The following is an 18,059-nucleotide window of genomic DNA, read 5'->3' as shown; positions in this document are numbered from 1 at the left end:
AAAAGTTTTATATCACAGCTGTAAAATATAGAAGTGTTGTCAATAAATACTTAACATGTAAAGATTCATTAATTGACTGCATGCAACTCGACATCTAATACACTGTTTTAATTTTTTTTTTTTAAGTCTGGCATACTCTGAACTTGATGGCCTGGTGAGACTTGCTTTTGACTTGTATTTCAGGTTTCAAAACTTTACATTTGACTTCTGCTGAGCGTCACTTTTAAATATGGAAAGCGTTTTAATGCACGGGCCAACACTGTAACTATTCTCTGTTTGGATTTGTCGATATAATTTTCTTTACTTTCTCATTCCTCTGTTTTTTTTCTGTGAAGGAATCACAAACTTGCTTGTTGTTTTAAAAGCTTATAGAGTAAAAAAAAAAATAAAAAAAAAAATAAGCACTGCATTTTCTATCCAGAACAGCAGGGTGCGCTGTGTCTCACTAAGAGCCCCCCGACGAGAAGACGAGGAAGAGATCTGAACACGGAAGTCATTAAGGACTTAACATGCATGAGATTTGTCTCCTTGTTTGGCCTCTCTGTGTAAGTAACTCTTTCTTTGTGTGGTGAGCTGAACCGTAATGGAAGAAGCGACAGTCGGTGTGCGGAGCCTGAAAAGATAATGTGCAGTTACGAGCGGACGGACGGACGGTTGATATCTGGAGCGGGTCAATGGAGGCCAGCACTTGAAGGGCTGCTGTTTTGACAGCTGGGTTCAGCCACCAGTACCTGTCTGTCTGTCTGTCTGTCTGTCTGTGTGTGTGTGTGTGTGTGTATATATCTGTCTGTCTGTCTGTGTGTGTGTGTGTGTGACAGAAAGTCGCCGAGAGAAGACGCCAAAAGCTTAAAGTCGATAAAAGGATTTGATTTATGCGTCAGTGAAGTTGCCTTTAAAGCGCCAATAAAAGAAGTGAAAGGTGAGTCTAATTCTCTGTCACTATTTGCTCCGGTTGCTTCCTTCACTCCTCACTGTAGCTCGGTGTCTGCGTCTTTCTACCTCCAACTGTAGCGTCTTTTTTTTCTCTCTCTCTCTCCCCCTCTTCTCCCGTGTCCCGCAGCGACCCACCGATCAGCGGCCATGGCCTCTTCCCGGCTGAAGTACCTCTCTCTGGGCGTGCTGGTGTTCCAGACCACCTCCCTGGTGCTCACCATGCGGTACTCCCGCACTCTGCAGGCCGAGGGCCCGCGGTACCTGGCCTCCTCAGCTGTGGTGGTGGCAGAGGTCATGAAGATCTTCACCTGTGTGCTGCTCGTCTTCAAGGAGCATAGTAAGTATATATATATATATATATGACATAAACAGAGAGAGGCAGCAACGCCTCACACTCGAGAAACCACAGTGACAGCTTTGGTTTGTCTCATTCAAAATCTCAATTATGAATGAGCCTGTCATTTGATTTCATAGATTACACGTATACAGAAAAATGGCACGCAGAACTCGCGAATCTTGAACCACAGCGGTGCACGGTTGTACCAAGAATTTGTATTTTGTGCAAATAAATGTCACTTTTTTTTGCCCACAATGAGTTGTTATGTATTGATCTGGGAGTGCTGGTATTCTGCTCTTTTTTTTTTTTTTCTTTTTTTTTAATGGATTAGATGACCTATCATTTCAGTCCCTGTTATGACAAATTATTTAGATTGAAATAAAATGGCAATGACAACAAATATAAATGTCAAATTTTGTTTTGTATCGGCAAGAAAATAGAATACAAACATAGCCTTTTTTGTTAAAACAAGAAGGACAAAGTTCAAACCTGTTGAATGTTTTCTTAATAAGCCGCCACACCAGATTCCTTCTCTGAATACAATCCAGTCTGAAATGAGCAAAGTTAACATTTAAATCAAGACGGTCTGATCAAAGACAAATAAAGAAGATGATCAGCTGACGGTTCTTGACACCTGGTGCTCCAGATGGACAGTGCAGGTGTAATTATGCTGCAGCTTCTGCGCCTGAGAAATTTCAGTGAGGTTTGTTGAGTTTCTCCCGTGCAGAAACCACGACCCTTTGTTTGAAATGCTAGGGTCCTAAAACCTGATGCAAAAAGCAGGTTTACTAAATTAAAGGACTAGTGTGCAGGATTTAGGGAGATCTATTGGCTTAAATTGAAAATAGTATTCATGATAATGTTTTCATTAGTGTGTAATCACCTGAATTGTTGTGATTTTGTCACCTCAGAATAAGCCCTTCATGCCTACGTAGAGAGTGGGTCCTCTTCCATGGAGCCCACCATGTTGCACTGCCATTTTTTTTTTTTTTTTTTTTTACAGTAACCCAGAAGGCACAAACCAAACACTGACTCTACAGAGGCCCTTTCCACAATTTTTGTTGCCGTCGTAAATTCTCTTAGACGCTTGGAAGGGTATTGTGAGGCAAAGGATGTTCAATAGGTTGCAAAATGCAGCCTTGCCTCTATAATATATATTTAATATATATTAATATATATATAATATAATATATATATTAATTAATATATATATTAATTTAATATATATATATTTAAAAAAATTTCCCCTCGGGGATTAATAAAGTAAATACCTACCTACCATATGCCACTAAATCCTACACAATCCTCCTTTAACTGTAAAAGCCTCTCAGATCTGGAGCCTGGACGAACAAGAACTGTTCCAGTTTTTATTCCAGGCTTTTAAACCTGCTTCTTGGAACGGGCCCCTGCCAGAACCAAAATAACTCTTCAAGGAGGCTATACGTTTCATTCACTTTTTTATTACCAGCGTATCAAAAACAATGATGTTCATTTTGTTAATAAGCACCAAACTTCTCATCTTTGCTTTATTTAAAAAAAAAAAAAAAAAAAGCAATGCAAATATATTCCAATGATAATTTTAAAATCATGACACCCTGCCAAACCTACCGGACTTAATTGAACAACAAAATGTATATATATGTGTAACTTGTCGGCTTTTATTTTTCAGGTTACAGCATGCGAGCTCTGAACAGCATCCTTCGCCAGGAAATCCTTCACAAACCCATAGAAACGCTGAAGCTGGCGATCCCCTCGGGGATCTACACACTACAAAACAACCTGCTGTACGTCGCCCTGTCCAACCTGGACGCAGCCACCTACCAGGTACAACGTAGAGCTGGCTCACGTTTGGAGGCTCAGTGTAACAATCGCCGGACCCGATGAGCCTTTTTGAGCAATCAGCGCATCACTTCTCTTCCTGGATTATTTACTGGTTTCCTGCTTTGTCTCCCTCAGGTGACGTACCAGCTGAAGATCCTGACCACAGCTCTGTTCTCCGTGTCCATGCTGGGCCGCAGGCTGGGCGTCTACCAGTGGCTCTCCTTGCTGATTCTAATGGCCGGAGTGGCTCTCGTGCAGGTCAGGTGCATCTTTATGTCTCTTGTACTTGTTTTGTATAAATCAAAATTCACCATTTTTAGAAACGGGCAACAGATGATCTTATTATTGGTCCCTCTTAATGGAAACATTATTTGAGAATGTAATAATCTGCGGCTTTTAAATGAAGCCTTTTATTCCACTTATAATCAGCTGGTGTAAAGTGGATGGGTGGAGGCTGCCTCAGGGTCTTACAGTGCAGAATAATGATGAATTATTATTAATATTATTCTTGATAGAGAACAAGACTGACATGATAAGGCCAAGCAAGTTTTACTAGAATATTTTCAGTTCTGGGCCTGGTAATCTCTACGTAACAACTAGAGCCCGACTGATACAGGATTTTTCGATACGATACTGTTAATAGGGAGTAAAAAGTTTGATATATCGGCCGGTACTCTTTTAAAAAAAAATTTAACCACACATTTTTTGCAACGATCCCTCAAATATGGTTACCAAACGCTTGACTGTGAGATATGTGGTGGTGGCAGCATGACATTTTACAGTTTATTGTGACACTGAGATCAAAGTGCACTGAAGCAGTGAACTTCACGGTGAATTTAATTAGTATAAAGAACTATATAGAAACCATAAATGGAACTATTTCTAAATCAGGCCAACATATACACTGATACCGATAGATCTGTGATGAGGCCAGCAGCTGATAAAATGAGCCGGCGGATACGTCAAATGGACTGATAGCAGCACTTAATCAAGACTGTTGGGTTTATTCTACTAACCTAATAACCAGACAGAATATTCACTTTGTTTTCTTTGACTCTCGTGTAAAACTCTGGGTTTGCCACTTAGTCCAGAGTTTGGAGGGTTTAGTGTGCGGCCAGTGTAGATTTCACAAGGAAATTCACAGCTTCCTACCGTCTTACCTTTTTACACTAACAGCAGTTGTTTTATGTCTGTTGAGAATTTGCAGCTTCAGCCTGAAATCATATTAAAACAATTTAAAAAGTGTCCTTATAGTGATTCTGTATCAAAAAGGAAACAACGTTTTCCCAATTCTGTGGTTGTCATTTTGTTTCGTTAAGCATGCGCTCTTTGGAACCGAGCCTTCTTATTCATTTGAACTTTTGTGATCTCTAATCTCTGAAGAAAAGAGATGCCGGTAGCAGCAGTTACTCTGTTTTATAAAGGTTGAATAAACAATGAGGCGTGTTGAATAAATATTGGTCACCGGCGGTTACCTGGGAAGTGTTGATCAATGATGTGTCGGAAGAGGAGTGACTGTTTTTATATCACCTCCTACTCCTTGGCAAAACAAAGAAAATGGCAGTCAGTCAGTATTACGCCCGGTTTGATCTGAATTCTGGATGAGCTGGAAGGCAGAGGCACAATGCAGGAAGAGGAGGAGGAGGAGACCTTTATTAATCGACAGGATCAGACAGGAAGAAATATCTACTCCCAATTTGTTCTTCATGTAACCCAGATGAGTGCAGGAATGTGACTGTGGTTTATCCATGACTCCTCCTGAAGCCTTAAACAACTGATTATCACATCAAATGTGATACTAACAAACAGTCAGAGCAACTATTCTGTTTGCAAACCGCCCTACAAACAAGAGTGAAACAAAGGAGGAGGAATCCTTGGCGACCTGATAGTCCAGTGGTTGACATGCGTACTGTAACGTTTCCAGTTTGATTCCAGGACCTTTACTGTATGTCATGCACTGCCCCCCCCCCTCCCCCACACACACACACACACACACATATCCTGTCCGTTCTGCACTGTGGCTGGCTGAATAAAGCCCAGAAGGAAAAAAAAACAAAACAATTCATGATTCTGAATGGAAATAATTGGCTCATTTTGCATTAATGTAGCGTCTCATTTTCACTGTTCATTTTCAAGGTTCGTGCTGCTACTTCTCACTCAGCAGGGTTTGTTATGAGGCTGATGAAGGAGGTAGAAGCCAAACAGCGTCTTCTTCTTCTTCTTCTTAAAAAAAAAAAAAATCAACCTATCAAAATGAACATCACCAAACAATAACGTCACCTTGTTCTGAATCTTTTTTTATCCAAAGAAAAAGTGCAATATCTACAATAAATTTCTCTAAATTTACCTCTGCACAACATAAGATCATCATTTTTTTTTTTTGTATTAACACCCATTTTCCTGCTTACTGCAGCACATAACACCAGAACTCGTGCTTTGCAGCACTTTCACAACTCAGCAAAGCTGCGAAGGTGCTAGTGTATGATTTCAGGTGCAGCGTCGTCGGTTCAGAGAGATTTGACTGTGAATCAGTGCAGAGAGTTGAAGCCTATCTATCGACTCTCCAATAGCATATATATATTTGTTCGTTGGAAGATGAATTGATATACAGGACACGATACACGGTTTTATGATACAAGCTGTTTGTAGTGACGGTGAGAGCCTGCGGGTTTCCAGACTCTTATGTTGACACACTGGTTGTGGGATGGAGATGATGTACGTTTTGTGTGTAACTTACGCACCGTAACAACAAGGATGTCTGAAGATGGCTTTTCTGTGGAGGAGTTAATTCCAAAAAGCAGAGTGATTTCAGCTGTTCAGCAAACCACCATTTTAGTTTTTACTGAACATTTAAAAGCAAACTGTCACTTTTATGCTGAAAACTATAAAACTTATTTGGTTTCAACTGTTTGTTCTTGAAATGAACAATACAATATTTTTCTTGCCGTACCATCAAGAATATTTTTTTTTATGCATATATAAATGCAGACACACATATATGCATGGAAATGCTCAACTGAAGAGGAAAGCTCTTTATTTTGATGCAAACGGCTCCATTCTTAGATGCTGAAATCCATCTCGCCAGACCTTTAAGCTTTGAATAACATTTTGTGTTCTTTATTCTTTCTCAAATTTTGCCACACTATGTTTTCTTTGGCATTTAACTTCTAAAATCTAAATTATACATCTTGAAAGAGGCTTGCGTGCTTTGTTTTTTTGAACTGACGTCTTGGTAAGAGTAAACTTAAGAGCTCAAGACTGACTAAAATCAAGGTGCATTTCTGTGCTTGCCAGTGGCCCTCTGAGTCTGCCGTGGCCCCGGAGAAGGAGTCCCCGTCTGCTGGCTCCCAGTTCGTCGGCGTCGCTGCAGTTCTGGTGGCGTGCTGCTCCAGTGGTTTCGCTGGCGTCTACTTTGAGAAGATCCTGAAGGAGAGCAAGCAGAGCGTCTGGGTCCGCAACATCCAGCTAGGTCAGCATCCATCGATTACACATCTCTATACCAGCGGGGTTTTTTTTTTACATGTATAATGTCATTCAGAGCGGTGACAAGTAATCACCTGGTCCAAAGCCATTCATGACATTTAATTAAAGCATGAGGAGAGAATAACAATGCGAGAAAGCAGATTGGGAAAGGCACCGCCTCCATGTTTCTGAAGCAAGCGTGTGTAAGGTTTTCTCTCTTCTTTGTACAGAGAGCCAGCTGGGCTTTTCAGCCTCCGATATATTTCTTTTAAGATGAATGTTCCTGTCTAGTTTATTTTTACCCTGGAACGTGTCGGGCTTGTGTAAGGTCTCCTGCGATTCCTGGTGTGAGCTCAGAGCTTTTTCACCTGCATTAAACACTGGAGCCTAGAGCTGCACCAAGAAGAAAATGCAGGGGATTGCATTTGTTGCAAAAGTGAATGCAAAGAGGATTCAGGACAGAAACGATTAGCTAATTAATCCACCAAGAATTTTGATAATCCAATTCTTTATTTTATAAATTTGCCAATTGAATAGTTTTGGATTATCGCACCAGAAAAACAACCTGCACTGGTGCTTTAAAGTTTGGGAACTCTTAGGAATTTTCTATCTTTCTGCATAAACATAACCTAAAACATCAGATTTTCACAAAAGTCCTGAAAGTTGATTAATAAAACCCAATTAAACAAATCAAACAAAAATATTAGGATTAGTGTTTGTGTGGCACCTCAGTTTATGACTGAGCTCAACAGAAACGGTTTCTTTTTCTCATTTTCATTCTCTGTACTTGTTCCTCTTGTCTCTGCACATTTTTGCAGTAAGTTTAAATTCATCAGATGTAGAGATTTTTATTGTCACATGCACATATTCTAACTTTGGTAGTTGACCTTTCACCTTCAACAAGAACTGAAAAAAAGGAAAATAGATATCAAATCTAAAAACTTTGAATGAATATAGAAAATAACAATAACAATAGAAATGTTTAAATGAGAATCAACAGTATTGTGCAAAAAGCAGCAGGGACCAGCGAGAACTGTAGGTCATAGATTGCACTTTGCATTAAAGCAAGTAACGATGTCAGTGACATTCAAATACAAGTAATGTATGTAAATGTAAATGGCATTAATAACAATGGAATGACCGCACAAATAAAAGAAAAACCCAAAGAAGGAAATTTAAACGTATCTTTACCTCAGTTTTAAAAAATATCCTTCCACTTGCATCTTTCTGGTGACTTTACCTCGTATGTGCAGCCTGCTGCCTCTGTTCACGGCGGTCTTGGATTTCTCCCTTCAAATTAAGTGCAATTGTTTTGTTTTGATCGGACTGAAGTGTGAAATCTCCGGACGGATCTTCAGTTCACTCTGTCGTGTTATCATGCTGGTGTTTCCAGGGATGTTTGGCCTGGTGTTTGGCCTCTTCGGGATGATGGCCTATGACGGGGAGAGGGTGAAGGAGTCAGGAATGTTTCAGGGATACAACTCCGTCACCTGGACTGTTGTAGCGCTGCAGGTAACTCTCCCTCCACTGACGCTGGTTCAATAAGCGTTTCCCAGCATTACTTTAAAGCAGAGGTCTTCAACATGGGGTCCGCGACCCCTAGCGGGTCCGCGGAGGTACTGCAGAGGGTCTGTGAAATTTTTGGTTGATTAGACAATTTTTTTTTTTTTTTTTTCCCTCCAATTTTTTTCCCACAAATTTAAATGTCTTAAATACACACAAACATGAATCCGACATATTGTAGTGAATGGATAAAATGGAGGCAGAAGATGTTATCTTTCAGTCAGAAATGCGCACATTCAGCGACACACAGGAGCTCTCTCAAGCTGGGCACAGGTTCACTCACAGCGCGAGACTCGCCTGGACCTGTCCCTCCAAGCCTCCTGCACTCCTCCAGTTTAATATAAAACACAATTTTATACAATATATATAGTAGGGGGTCCCTGCGCCATCTCTCTATCAGTTTGGGGGTCCTTGGCCTGAAAAACGTTGAAGACCCCGGCTTTAAAGTATATTATCAAGCTTCTGGGCGACAGACTGTTTAATTTTGTGGATCAGACCCCCTGCTGGCCCCCGCAGGTCATGCCTCTGCCCATCTGTGTCTGCGTGTTTGTTTCTCCAGGCGCTGGGTGGTCTCGTCATAGCAGCGGTCATCAAGTATGCAGACAACATCCTCAAGGGCTTCGCAACATCACTCTCCATCATCCTGTCAACTCTTATATCGTACTTCTGGCTGCAGGACTTCGACCCCACCGGGTAAAGGAAACTCACTTTCACTCTGTCTCTTCCCTGTATTCTTTAATCTAATCAGAATGTCAGGAGCTGATAGCGTCGTCTGCTGTCGTCTACAGTGTCTTCTTCATGGGGGCCATTTTGGTCATCGTGGCCACTTTCCTGTACGGCTATGAAGGCAAGCCGTCCCCCAACCCCAGCAGGGCGTAGGACACTCACGGCTGACACCACAGCAGCAGCAGGAGGTCGTGGTGAGGCCGTGGAGGGCAAAGGAGGACAGAGGACTGCAGGAAAAGAAGGGGAAAGGTCTTCATCATATATTATGATCACAAAAAGGAGGAAGAGAGGAGGTAAGCAGGTTGGGAAGAGAGAAAGGTTAAAGAGAAGCAAGCCCAACGCTGTGATGGGTCTCGCACCAAAAGTGCCTCAGCCGAGTAGGAGAAGCTACGAGGAAAGAAAACGGGATCGGATGTTTTTCTTTTCTTCTATTACTACCGCTGTTAGAGATGATCCTGGCTGCCACACCTCCAGAGCGAGATAGATATTCTGGACAGGACCGACTGATTGTGCTCATTAAGAGCTACTTTGACTGCCAGTCACTGTTACTGCCACGTCACTCACACCTATACAAAAAAGAATGAAACAGGCCAACAGATGGGAATTTCTAAATCCTCTTCAAAAACTACATTTTTACAGACACAGCCAAACTTTAGCTCAAACTGTTGTCACATTAATCTCAGAGTTACCGTGTAACGCTTTTCCATCCCATCGTTCAACTCGATTCGACTCGACTCGCCTCGCCTGTGCTCCCAGGCACTTTTCTGGACATCGTTTTCCACTGCAGAATGTTCCCCCTTCAATGTAGCGGCCTGTCGTAGCGATGACACGTAATACGACGGCGTGTCATCTTCAACACTTAACACACACTTGGCTTTTCAACAATGGCGAGTTTGTGCAGGATGTCCCGACGTAGTGATGATTCTAGCAACGATTCCCACTGACTTAACAGTGGTCTGCAGTGTCATCATGAAGTTTATACCTAAAAACAAAAAATGTACCAGCTACTATCCACAACTCCGGCCCAACAGAAAACTTGAAAAAGTCCGGAAAAGTCGAGTCGAGTCGAACCATTCGATACGGTGGAAAAGCAGCGTCACTGTGTTTTATGCTCCGACGGTCTCTCTGCTCCCATTTTGGCCTCTGAAAGCACATTTTGAGGCCTGAAATGAGCCTTCCCAGCCTTCGTTTACTCTGAAGCTGTGTACAACACATCAACGGGCTCTGACAGTCCAGTTGTTTAAGTTGAAAATGGTGTGATTTAGTCCTGAAGCCTGCTGCAGAGGTGGGATTTGTACACAGCTTGAGAGGCCTGTCTGCCTGGAAGGCTCTGGTCGAGGAAAAAAAAAAGAAGAAAAAACCCACGATGCATTAGACTACAATAGTTGCAGCGACCGTAACTAGTATTTTTCCTCAATTATGGCTCTCGTGTTGCATTTATTTCAGCTATTTTTGGCTGCAGTTTTTGTTGCCAGGCAACATATAGCCCCTGGGCCGTCTTTGATAACATATACAGGGCTGTTGCTCTGTACGTCACTAATCTGTCAGTCTGGTGGAGTCAGTCTGACGGTAATAAAATACTATAGAAATCAATTAATCTGACACTTCAGAAATACTGTTTGACGCTGATTATTTGAAGATATTGATTTATGTGTGAGATACTTTTGTACAACCTGAAATCCTGAAACAACCTCGGGTGTAAATAATAGCACCATTTAAATCTATAAATCGAAATGTCTGTTTAACTTATTCAGTCAGGAATTAGGCTGAAGTTCAAATCGCTTTCCAAAGCCACTGATGATGGTCAACATCCAGCTCCGTGTGTCCTGTGCTTGTGTCACGACATATTCTGTTGAATTTGTGGCAGAGTAATCAAAGTTACTGAATTTGTTGATCACATCACACTGGAGCTGTTATTTACATGGGAAGTAACTTTGGACTGAATGATTCGACTAGTGTGTCTTCTTTTTCTTCAACTACTTGTTTTTTTCTTGGGACAAAGCGGGTATAATTAATAACGTTATTATTTGAATTACCAGTATGTGAATCTTTTATAAAAAGAGAACAAGTGTTTCCATTAACTTATGTGAATGTGGGTTTTTTTTGTGTGCCTCCTTGATGATCTTTTCTACCGTACAACCCACACATTTTCATTTTATACTCATACTGGGATGTACTATAGAAAAATGTATTAAAATGGAGCCATCTTCATAGCCTCTTATCACCATTTCAGATTATTACACCACTAAATGTTTGACTCTTGATTGATTTTGCACAATTACACGTCTACCTGGACTACTTTAATATAAATCATGTCGCCTAACTTGGAGCCTCAAACCTTTTAACATGAATAAAATCACACTTAGATATTTTTGGCATTTGTTTTAATGGGTTTAAAAACACTGCATGCAAAAGCCAGACAGTCTGAGAGAAAGGACTGTAACACGGCAGACTTTCACGTCCTTCTTATTGTAACACTAAAACATTACCCAGTCATTTTTTTTTTTTTTTAACAATCACTGCGTTGTACTCAAGTCAAGTCAGCAGAACGAGTAGGAATTAACGAGCCGGACTCGTCGTGAAGGGCCGTGTCCTGCTCTGCCCTCGAGTCCACAGGCACAGCCGTGACTGTAAAAGACACTTGAGGCCCTGATACACATAGACAGCAGACTGTGCGACCTCATGGTTAAGTATAAATGTATTTTCATTAACACTTTAATTTTAATCAGGGCAACATGTGAAAAACAGTTTCTGCTTTGTTTCACACTATAAAAGCCTCGATTGTCTGAATAAAATCCCGGGCCAGTAAAGATCTAAGCCTTCATTCTCCCCAGTTAAAAGTGCTGCTCTAGATGTTTCCCTTGATTGTCAGCGTGGGCTCTCGCGTGTCCTCACGAACTGCTTCTGTGTCATGGCTACAGTAGGTTGTTGAACTATCCGTTTTCCATGCCTCCGTGTGATTAGTGTGTATCAGGGCTTGCAGAACAGTCCTTAGAGGTGTAATTCTAAATGAGGTGTGTGTGTGTGTGTGTGTGTGTGCGTGTGCGTGCGTGTGCGCTCGCTTGTGTGTGAAGGCTCGTTCGGTTTGCACCAAGAGTAATGAGCAGCATGGGTAAGATAACGCGGTTACATCATCCGTCTCTCTTCATCTCCGTCTCATCTGGACCAGCTCAGCAGTTCAGCATGAGCTTTTGATACCGACACTGCTGTGACGCCGAGGCTGTACGAAGACATATACAGCAAACAGACCTGCCTGCAAATTATAATGAGCAACATTTTTCTCTCGGAATCAACATGAAATGTTCGTAGTCTGTGAGCTTGCGCTCCGGTTTTTATTCTCAGTCATGTATCTTCATCAGTACTTACTTTTATAGAGGATCATAATGGCACAAGAGACTGCGCACCGATCTTTAAAGGGTTTGTCCTCTAGCGCCCAATTAGATTGGCATTTTTGGCTTTTTGTTAAATGATTTGCCAAATATTGGATGGATTGTCATGAAAATTTGACATTCATGTCACCCTGAGGATGAATTGTAATAACTCTGGTGATCAACTAACTTCTCATGGAGTAATTTGTCCAGAGTTGGTAGATGGAGAAAAAAAAAAAAATCCCATCTGTACTTAACAGTAACATAAGATGATAAATATTATACCTGCTACATAAGCATACTAGCATACCCAATGTGAGCATGTCGACTGTAGCATTAAGGTCAAACAGTTGTGGGAGTTGTGCTACACTGTTAAAGTGTAGTTAATCAAAGCTGTGATCGCTAAAGAAATTTCATTCACCTCTGTTGTTTTGGTTGATGGGCCAAAATCTCTCAGACAGATACTTCAAAGTACCTTAAACATATAAAAACCTGCATGGCTAGTTAGAGCTAGAGGTAATTGAGAAGCTGTGTTTGTGTAATTTGAGTGAATTCATCCTTGAAGTCTTCCTGCGTAAATACAGTTATCTTTCACTGCAACCTTTACACTCACTATTTAAAGACGTATCGTAGTGGGTTTGCATACTGACTCAGTTTTATAACTCCTAAAATAAAGTAACCTTGCAGCTTGTCCTCACAAATCTGATGAGATGTTTTATGTATTTAAGAAGAAGGCCGTCGTCAACACAGGCATCTCTGGCTTTCGAAAGGCAGGGAGGGAGAAGCTCTGCAGCTCGGATGAACTGGCCTTTTGTGATTTTGAAAGAAAAAAAAAAAGAAAAGAAAGAAAATCCCACTGCAGGGCTTCATTTTGTCTGTATGACTAAATCCTTTAGTGGTATTTCTTCACTTCTGGTGATATATCAAAAACAAAGTCGCTCTGAGGATGCATGTATGCTGACAATCGTTTAAAAACAACCCAATAATGGATTCACAAATGAGGCCCCTGCTGTGAGTGTGAGGCAGTCTGGTGTGACACAGCAGCAAGCATGGACCCAACCCCGGGGCTCCATTATAGAAAACATACGACCACATCACATACACACACTTCTGCACGCACACACAAACTCGCATCATCCAGTTGATACTGTAGTTATCTCTGTCCTTAATGAATGAACCCCACAGCAGCGGCGTCCTTCTCAGACCTGTATGACACACGAACACTAACACCTTCCCTTGGTTAAATGCTGACACAGCACTTCAGTGTACAGTACAGAGCAGGCCATAAACATGTCATCATTAAGGCTGGAAAAAACCCTTTTTAAACTGTCTGTATTTCGGTTCGATCACCTCCCTCTGGGCCTGAGTAGCTACAGTACAGGTTTGCGTTACATCCCAGCACTGATGGTGAAGGCCTTGCACACCCGATAGCTCAACAGCACCAGAAGCGGAGACTAGCGCACTTTCTGGATCGTCAAAGGCAGCAGTGGGGAATTAAGGCAGATGTCCCCCCCCCCCCCAACGATTTTACACGCAAATCACTGCAACTCGTTGGTGCCATCGACGGTTAAAACGAGTCTCGGCCTGCTTGTAGATCTCCGTTTGTCTGCTTTTGTCTTTCATCTGACCTGCTTGTTAGCCGCTGCAGAAGCGGCCGACTATGACACGATATCAAAAAAACGGCCAATCAGATGCCTTCCTCGTCCTACTTGGGCGGTATCACAACAAGCGGAGGGCCTCTCCTCGGCCTCCACATCAGAACCTGGGCGTCGTTGGCATTGGGCCTTCCCATTGCGTTGGGAGGGATGGGCTCCATGCGGGTCAGCACCCTCGGCTGGTCCTGGTGCACCCGGCCCACCAGCCGGGCCCTGGAACCCAGAGGCAGGGACGGATCCACCGTGATGTCAACCCTCATCCGCCACTTGACGGTGTGGAGCAGGATCTTTTCCCTGGATGTGGTGTTGAGCGCCACCAGCCAGGTAGTGAAGCTCTGGTCCCTTTTGATGTTCGTTAGCAGGGGCGTGTTGGATTCACTGACCGGCACAGCCCAGGTGACGCTCGGGTAAAAATTGTCATTCATGCTGACAATGAAGCGGGACGGCTTGGAGGTGGGGCCCACGATGGTGACGGTCTCTGTTGTGTTTCCGTACCAGGGGTAGCTCACGCCGTCTGAGTCGCTGATGGCCCTCACCAGGCCTTCGCGCAGCTGAGGCAGCTCCCAGCTGGACCTGGAGGGAGACGCAAAGCCTGTGACTGGGAACACAGATCTCTGGGTACACATGTACCATTCATTTAAAGCAGTGGTTCTCAACTGGCAGGTTTTGGCCCAAAAGTAGGTTGTGGGGCCATTTTGAGTAGGTCTTGGGTGTACAGTACTTCTGCTGCTGCGCTTTTATTTTGAAGTTTCCCCACGATGTCGCGTGCCGGCAGCTGTTGTGACAATAACATCTAAAGTAATGCTGTCGGATCAATAGTAAGGTGTCATGGGAGTGTTTGTAAACGGGCCGTTTTTTCATTTTTCATTCAGTTAAAGTTAAAGTCTTGACGAGCATCGACTGTATAATCTTGTTTGAAAGGCATATATGCCCGAAGTCTGCCCATTTATTTCATTAGGTTTTTAAGTTTATTTCAGGTTTTAACAGTGCGTGAACGCTTTGCATATTATTGCACTTACAAAATCAATGTAAGTGGCTCAAAACTTTCACAAATTTGGGTCACAACCTCATGGCAAAGGAAAATGTGGCTCCTGAAGCAATAGACCAGTTAAGAACCAGACAGGCCATACCTGGTTGTATTTGATCTTTTTCTGTCAACAAATGCTGAGAAGAACAAAACCACCGATGTGTCTGTAAAGCCTAAGTCTGACATTATGTTCCGACGTGTCATATCTTAATTATTGTGCAAAACTATTTAAAAACACGAGTGAGGCTGTACTACTTCTATCATGCATCCCGCTGATGTTAAAAGTATCAACCTGAATTTCATAGACTCAAAAAAACGTAAATAAATGAGCTGTCGGCCAATTTGTTATTTAATAGCACCGCCACTGTTTGCAGTTTTGGCAATGGAGTGACTCTGTTATTCATATTTGAATGAGGGATAGCTGGCATCTGTCCAAGGTGTAAAAAGTTGTGGTTTTTGATTTCCACTGAAGATAAGACACGAGCTTTTAAAGAGAGAACAAAAGATGGTCAATGGTAGCTGCCTGTCAGTGGATTATCATCATCCCTTTGTTGTGCTCAGAGTTTGTCAACTGGTCGCCCCCCCCCCCCCCCCACTCCCATTTATTTGTTGTGCTTTTGTAGTCAATCTGATGGCACCCCATCCTCTCACCCCTACACCCACCCACGCCCTAAACCCAGCAGGATTAAACACCCCCTCGCATATGCCTTCCAGATCATGTGTGTGTGTGTTGTGGGGATGTGGGGGAGGACAAGTCTCCGTGGGCACAATTTGAGATTGAGAGCAGCAACTGTTGTTTAGCTCCTCTAATAGCAGCTTTTTTTTCTATTTAGGTGCCAGAGTCACAGGAACAGAATCTGTTGGTGGGTGTTTGAATGAAGGAGGCTGACAAGCACAGTTAACCTGCTGCGTGCACAAATGCTCCTCTCAGTGTGATGCGCAAGCATGACACGTTATTATAGTGTACAGGCATGCATTCAAACCAGGCTATGCACGCGCGGACTGATCTGAAATTACGGCACTGGTGGGGGAGGGAGGGGGTGTAATGGGCGCGCAGGTGCCAGAGGTGTGGACTCACATGCCGACGTCTCCATAGGTGTTGTAGAACTCCATCTGGGTGCACGCCTGGATCCAGCCCACCACCCACGTCTCGCTGCGCGGAATAGGGGGCATCACAATCCGCGCCGAGGCTTTGAAATAGGGCGTCTTGTATCGAAGCACTATGGGCGAGTTCTCCTCGATGACAGTGGGGCAGTGATCTATGGTGGCGGACAGGTCGTACACCACGATGTTCTCCCGTTTGATGCGCGACTTGTTACAGGCTATGCTCTGGATGCAGCCCATGGCTGTGCAGGTGACGGTGATGGTCAGGAGCAGCCAAGTGAGCCTGACGGGCCTGCAGGGGAAGAGCGCAGCTGACCGGGACTCGACCAGTATCAACACTATGAGGCCGTGCATCAGTTGAGTCTGTAAGGCAAAGGTGGGTGCTACCACGCTGAAGGCCCGAATCAGAATCACGTTAAGGCTTCAGAGGGCGTCCAGTGAGACCAGGATCCAGGAGCAAGTCCCTGTAGACTCCAGCCCTGCACATGAGCCAGCTCCAGGGACGCTGCTGTGCGGCTGACCCCGTGCTCTGACCCCTCTGGAGGCTGCAAGCCAGAGGGGGAAACACCCTGCGCAGATTAATAAAGTGTCATATGAATTGTTAATGCAGGTATGATTGTAGCCTGTCTCCTTCCGTTTCCGGGTGCCCTCTCCTCAGCCGTCTGCGCTCCTGCTTGAACCCCTTCCCGTAACCTTTGATCCTGGTCTTTCTGCCCCGAGCTGTCATGTCACGAGAGACGTCGGGGGACCGGCGGACACCGGGGCGCCGGCAGAGGGACCCGGTGGTCGGGCGGCGGCGGCGGCGGTGCTTGTTGATGCGGCACTGCACATGAGACGCTGCTGCTGCTGCTGCTGCTGCTGCCGCCTATAAGCTGAGCCGCGACGTTAGAGTCCGTCATGCCTGTCGACTCGACGGGAGGGAAACCCGGTGAAACAAGCGATACCTGCGAAGGCGAGCATCTGTGATGGAAAAGCAGCTTCCTCTGGCAGAGACTCGGACGGGCTGTTCCCGATCAAACCGCGCGAGACGACGAGCTACAAATAATACGACTGCAAACACTTGGTATAGACTGACGAAAAGAAAAAAAAAAAAAAATGTCATTAGACTTCAAATAAATCCGATAAACAATGTCACAGTAACCGTGCGGAGCAGCGTTCGCCGCGCGGCATCCTCATTTGACGAACGCTGCATGGGTGTGCGTCGCTGTTCAGCCTGCGTGGTGCTGAAGATGCTGAATGGGCCAATGAACGACAGAGGCGGAGGGGAGGGGGGTGGGGGGGACTCGAGGCGTAGGAGTGCCCGCGTCTGCACAGTAGTAGCTGTGCGACCTCTTTCCTCCATGTTGGAATAATGCTTTCTAACCCCATAAACACAAAGCAGACAAAAGGCCAGATCAGACCCCAGGTGGATGTAGCTTAATTCAGTGCAGGTGTGAAAAGGGCCGCGAGATAAGACGCAACAGGTCGTCTTAATATTTAACACACCTCGGGAAAGATTTGTGGAATGATTTAGATGTGGCGCTTGTATGACTCCGTGTATGTTGAATACATTTTTTTTTTTTTTTTTTTTTTAACGTGACACCTAAATAAGAAAGAGAGCGCGTTTCAAATAGAGGATCCTTTCATTGGTCAGTGGTTAGGTCGACTCGTAGTATGGCATTTCAAAATAAAACTCATAGTTTCTCCAAAACTGTCACCGAACATTACAGTAGTAGCTGTCCGTCTTCCTAAGCGGGTGGCGTTTGCTCAGTCATCGTGCATTTGGACTCTGTTATATCGCTACCACTATTAGGAACAGTTTCTTCCTCTGTTACCAGACTGCTGGAGACCTTACAGCCACAGCACTGAACACACACACACACACACACACACACACACACACACACACACACCTCAGTATAAACTTTAGGTTAGGTTAGGTCGTTACTTTATTAATCCCCGAGGGGAATTTTTTTTCGCTACAGCAGCATACAGAAGCAATAAGATAATAATAGAACAATAGAAAAGCAATAAAATAGCAGTAAAAATATAAAATATAAATATAAAATGCACAGTATATACAG

The 18,059-nt window shown here is 43.6% G+C and overlaps 2 protein-coding genes across 2 annotated transcripts; one reads left to right on the top strand and one right to left on the bottom strand.

Moving 5' to 3' along the window:
- The first annotated feature begins 834 nt into the window (after positions 1–834).
- slc35a3a (solute carrier family 35 member A3a) lies at positions 835–10,927 on the top strand. The gene is made up of 8 exons (XM_069150263.1): positions 835–919; positions 1,061–1,270; positions 2,940–3,094; positions 3,227–3,349; positions 6,386–6,560; positions 7,947–8,065; positions 8,676–8,809; positions 8,905–10,927. The coding sequence occupies exons 2-8, from the start codon at positions 1,081–1,083 to the stop codon at positions 8,993–8,995; spliced, it is 987 nt and encodes a 328-aa protein (XP_069006364.1). The 5' UTR covers positions 835–919; positions 1,061–1,080; the 3' UTR covers positions 8,996–10,927.
- Positions 10,928–11,219: 292 nt separating this feature from the next.
- On the bottom strand, positions 11,220–17,185 carry fam78bb (family with sequence similarity 78 member Bb). Its single transcript, XM_069150264.1, has 2 exons — positions 15,971–17,185; positions 11,220–14,438 (listed from the first exon to the last, which is right to left on the bottom strand). The coding sequence occupies exons 1-2, from the start codon at positions 16,348–16,350 to the stop codon at positions 13,916–13,918; spliced, it is 903 nt and encodes a 300-aa protein (XP_069006365.1). The 5' UTR covers positions 16,351–17,185; the 3' UTR covers positions 11,220–13,915.
- Between the last annotated feature and the right edge of the window lie 874 nt (positions 17,186–18,059).

This window comes from Embiotoca jacksoni, unplaced genomic scaffold (assembly GCF_022577435.1).
Source record: "Embiotoca jacksoni isolate LCO1_2020_lvr unplaced genomic scaffold, fEmbJac1.0.p SCAF_16, whole genome shotgun sequence".
NCBI classification, from domain to species: Eukaryota; Metazoa; Chordata; class Actinopteri; family Embiotocidae; genus Embiotoca; species Embiotoca jacksoni.
The sequence above is the reverse complement of the archived record's forward strand: the minus strand, read 5'-3'. Positions and strand labels throughout refer to the sequence as shown.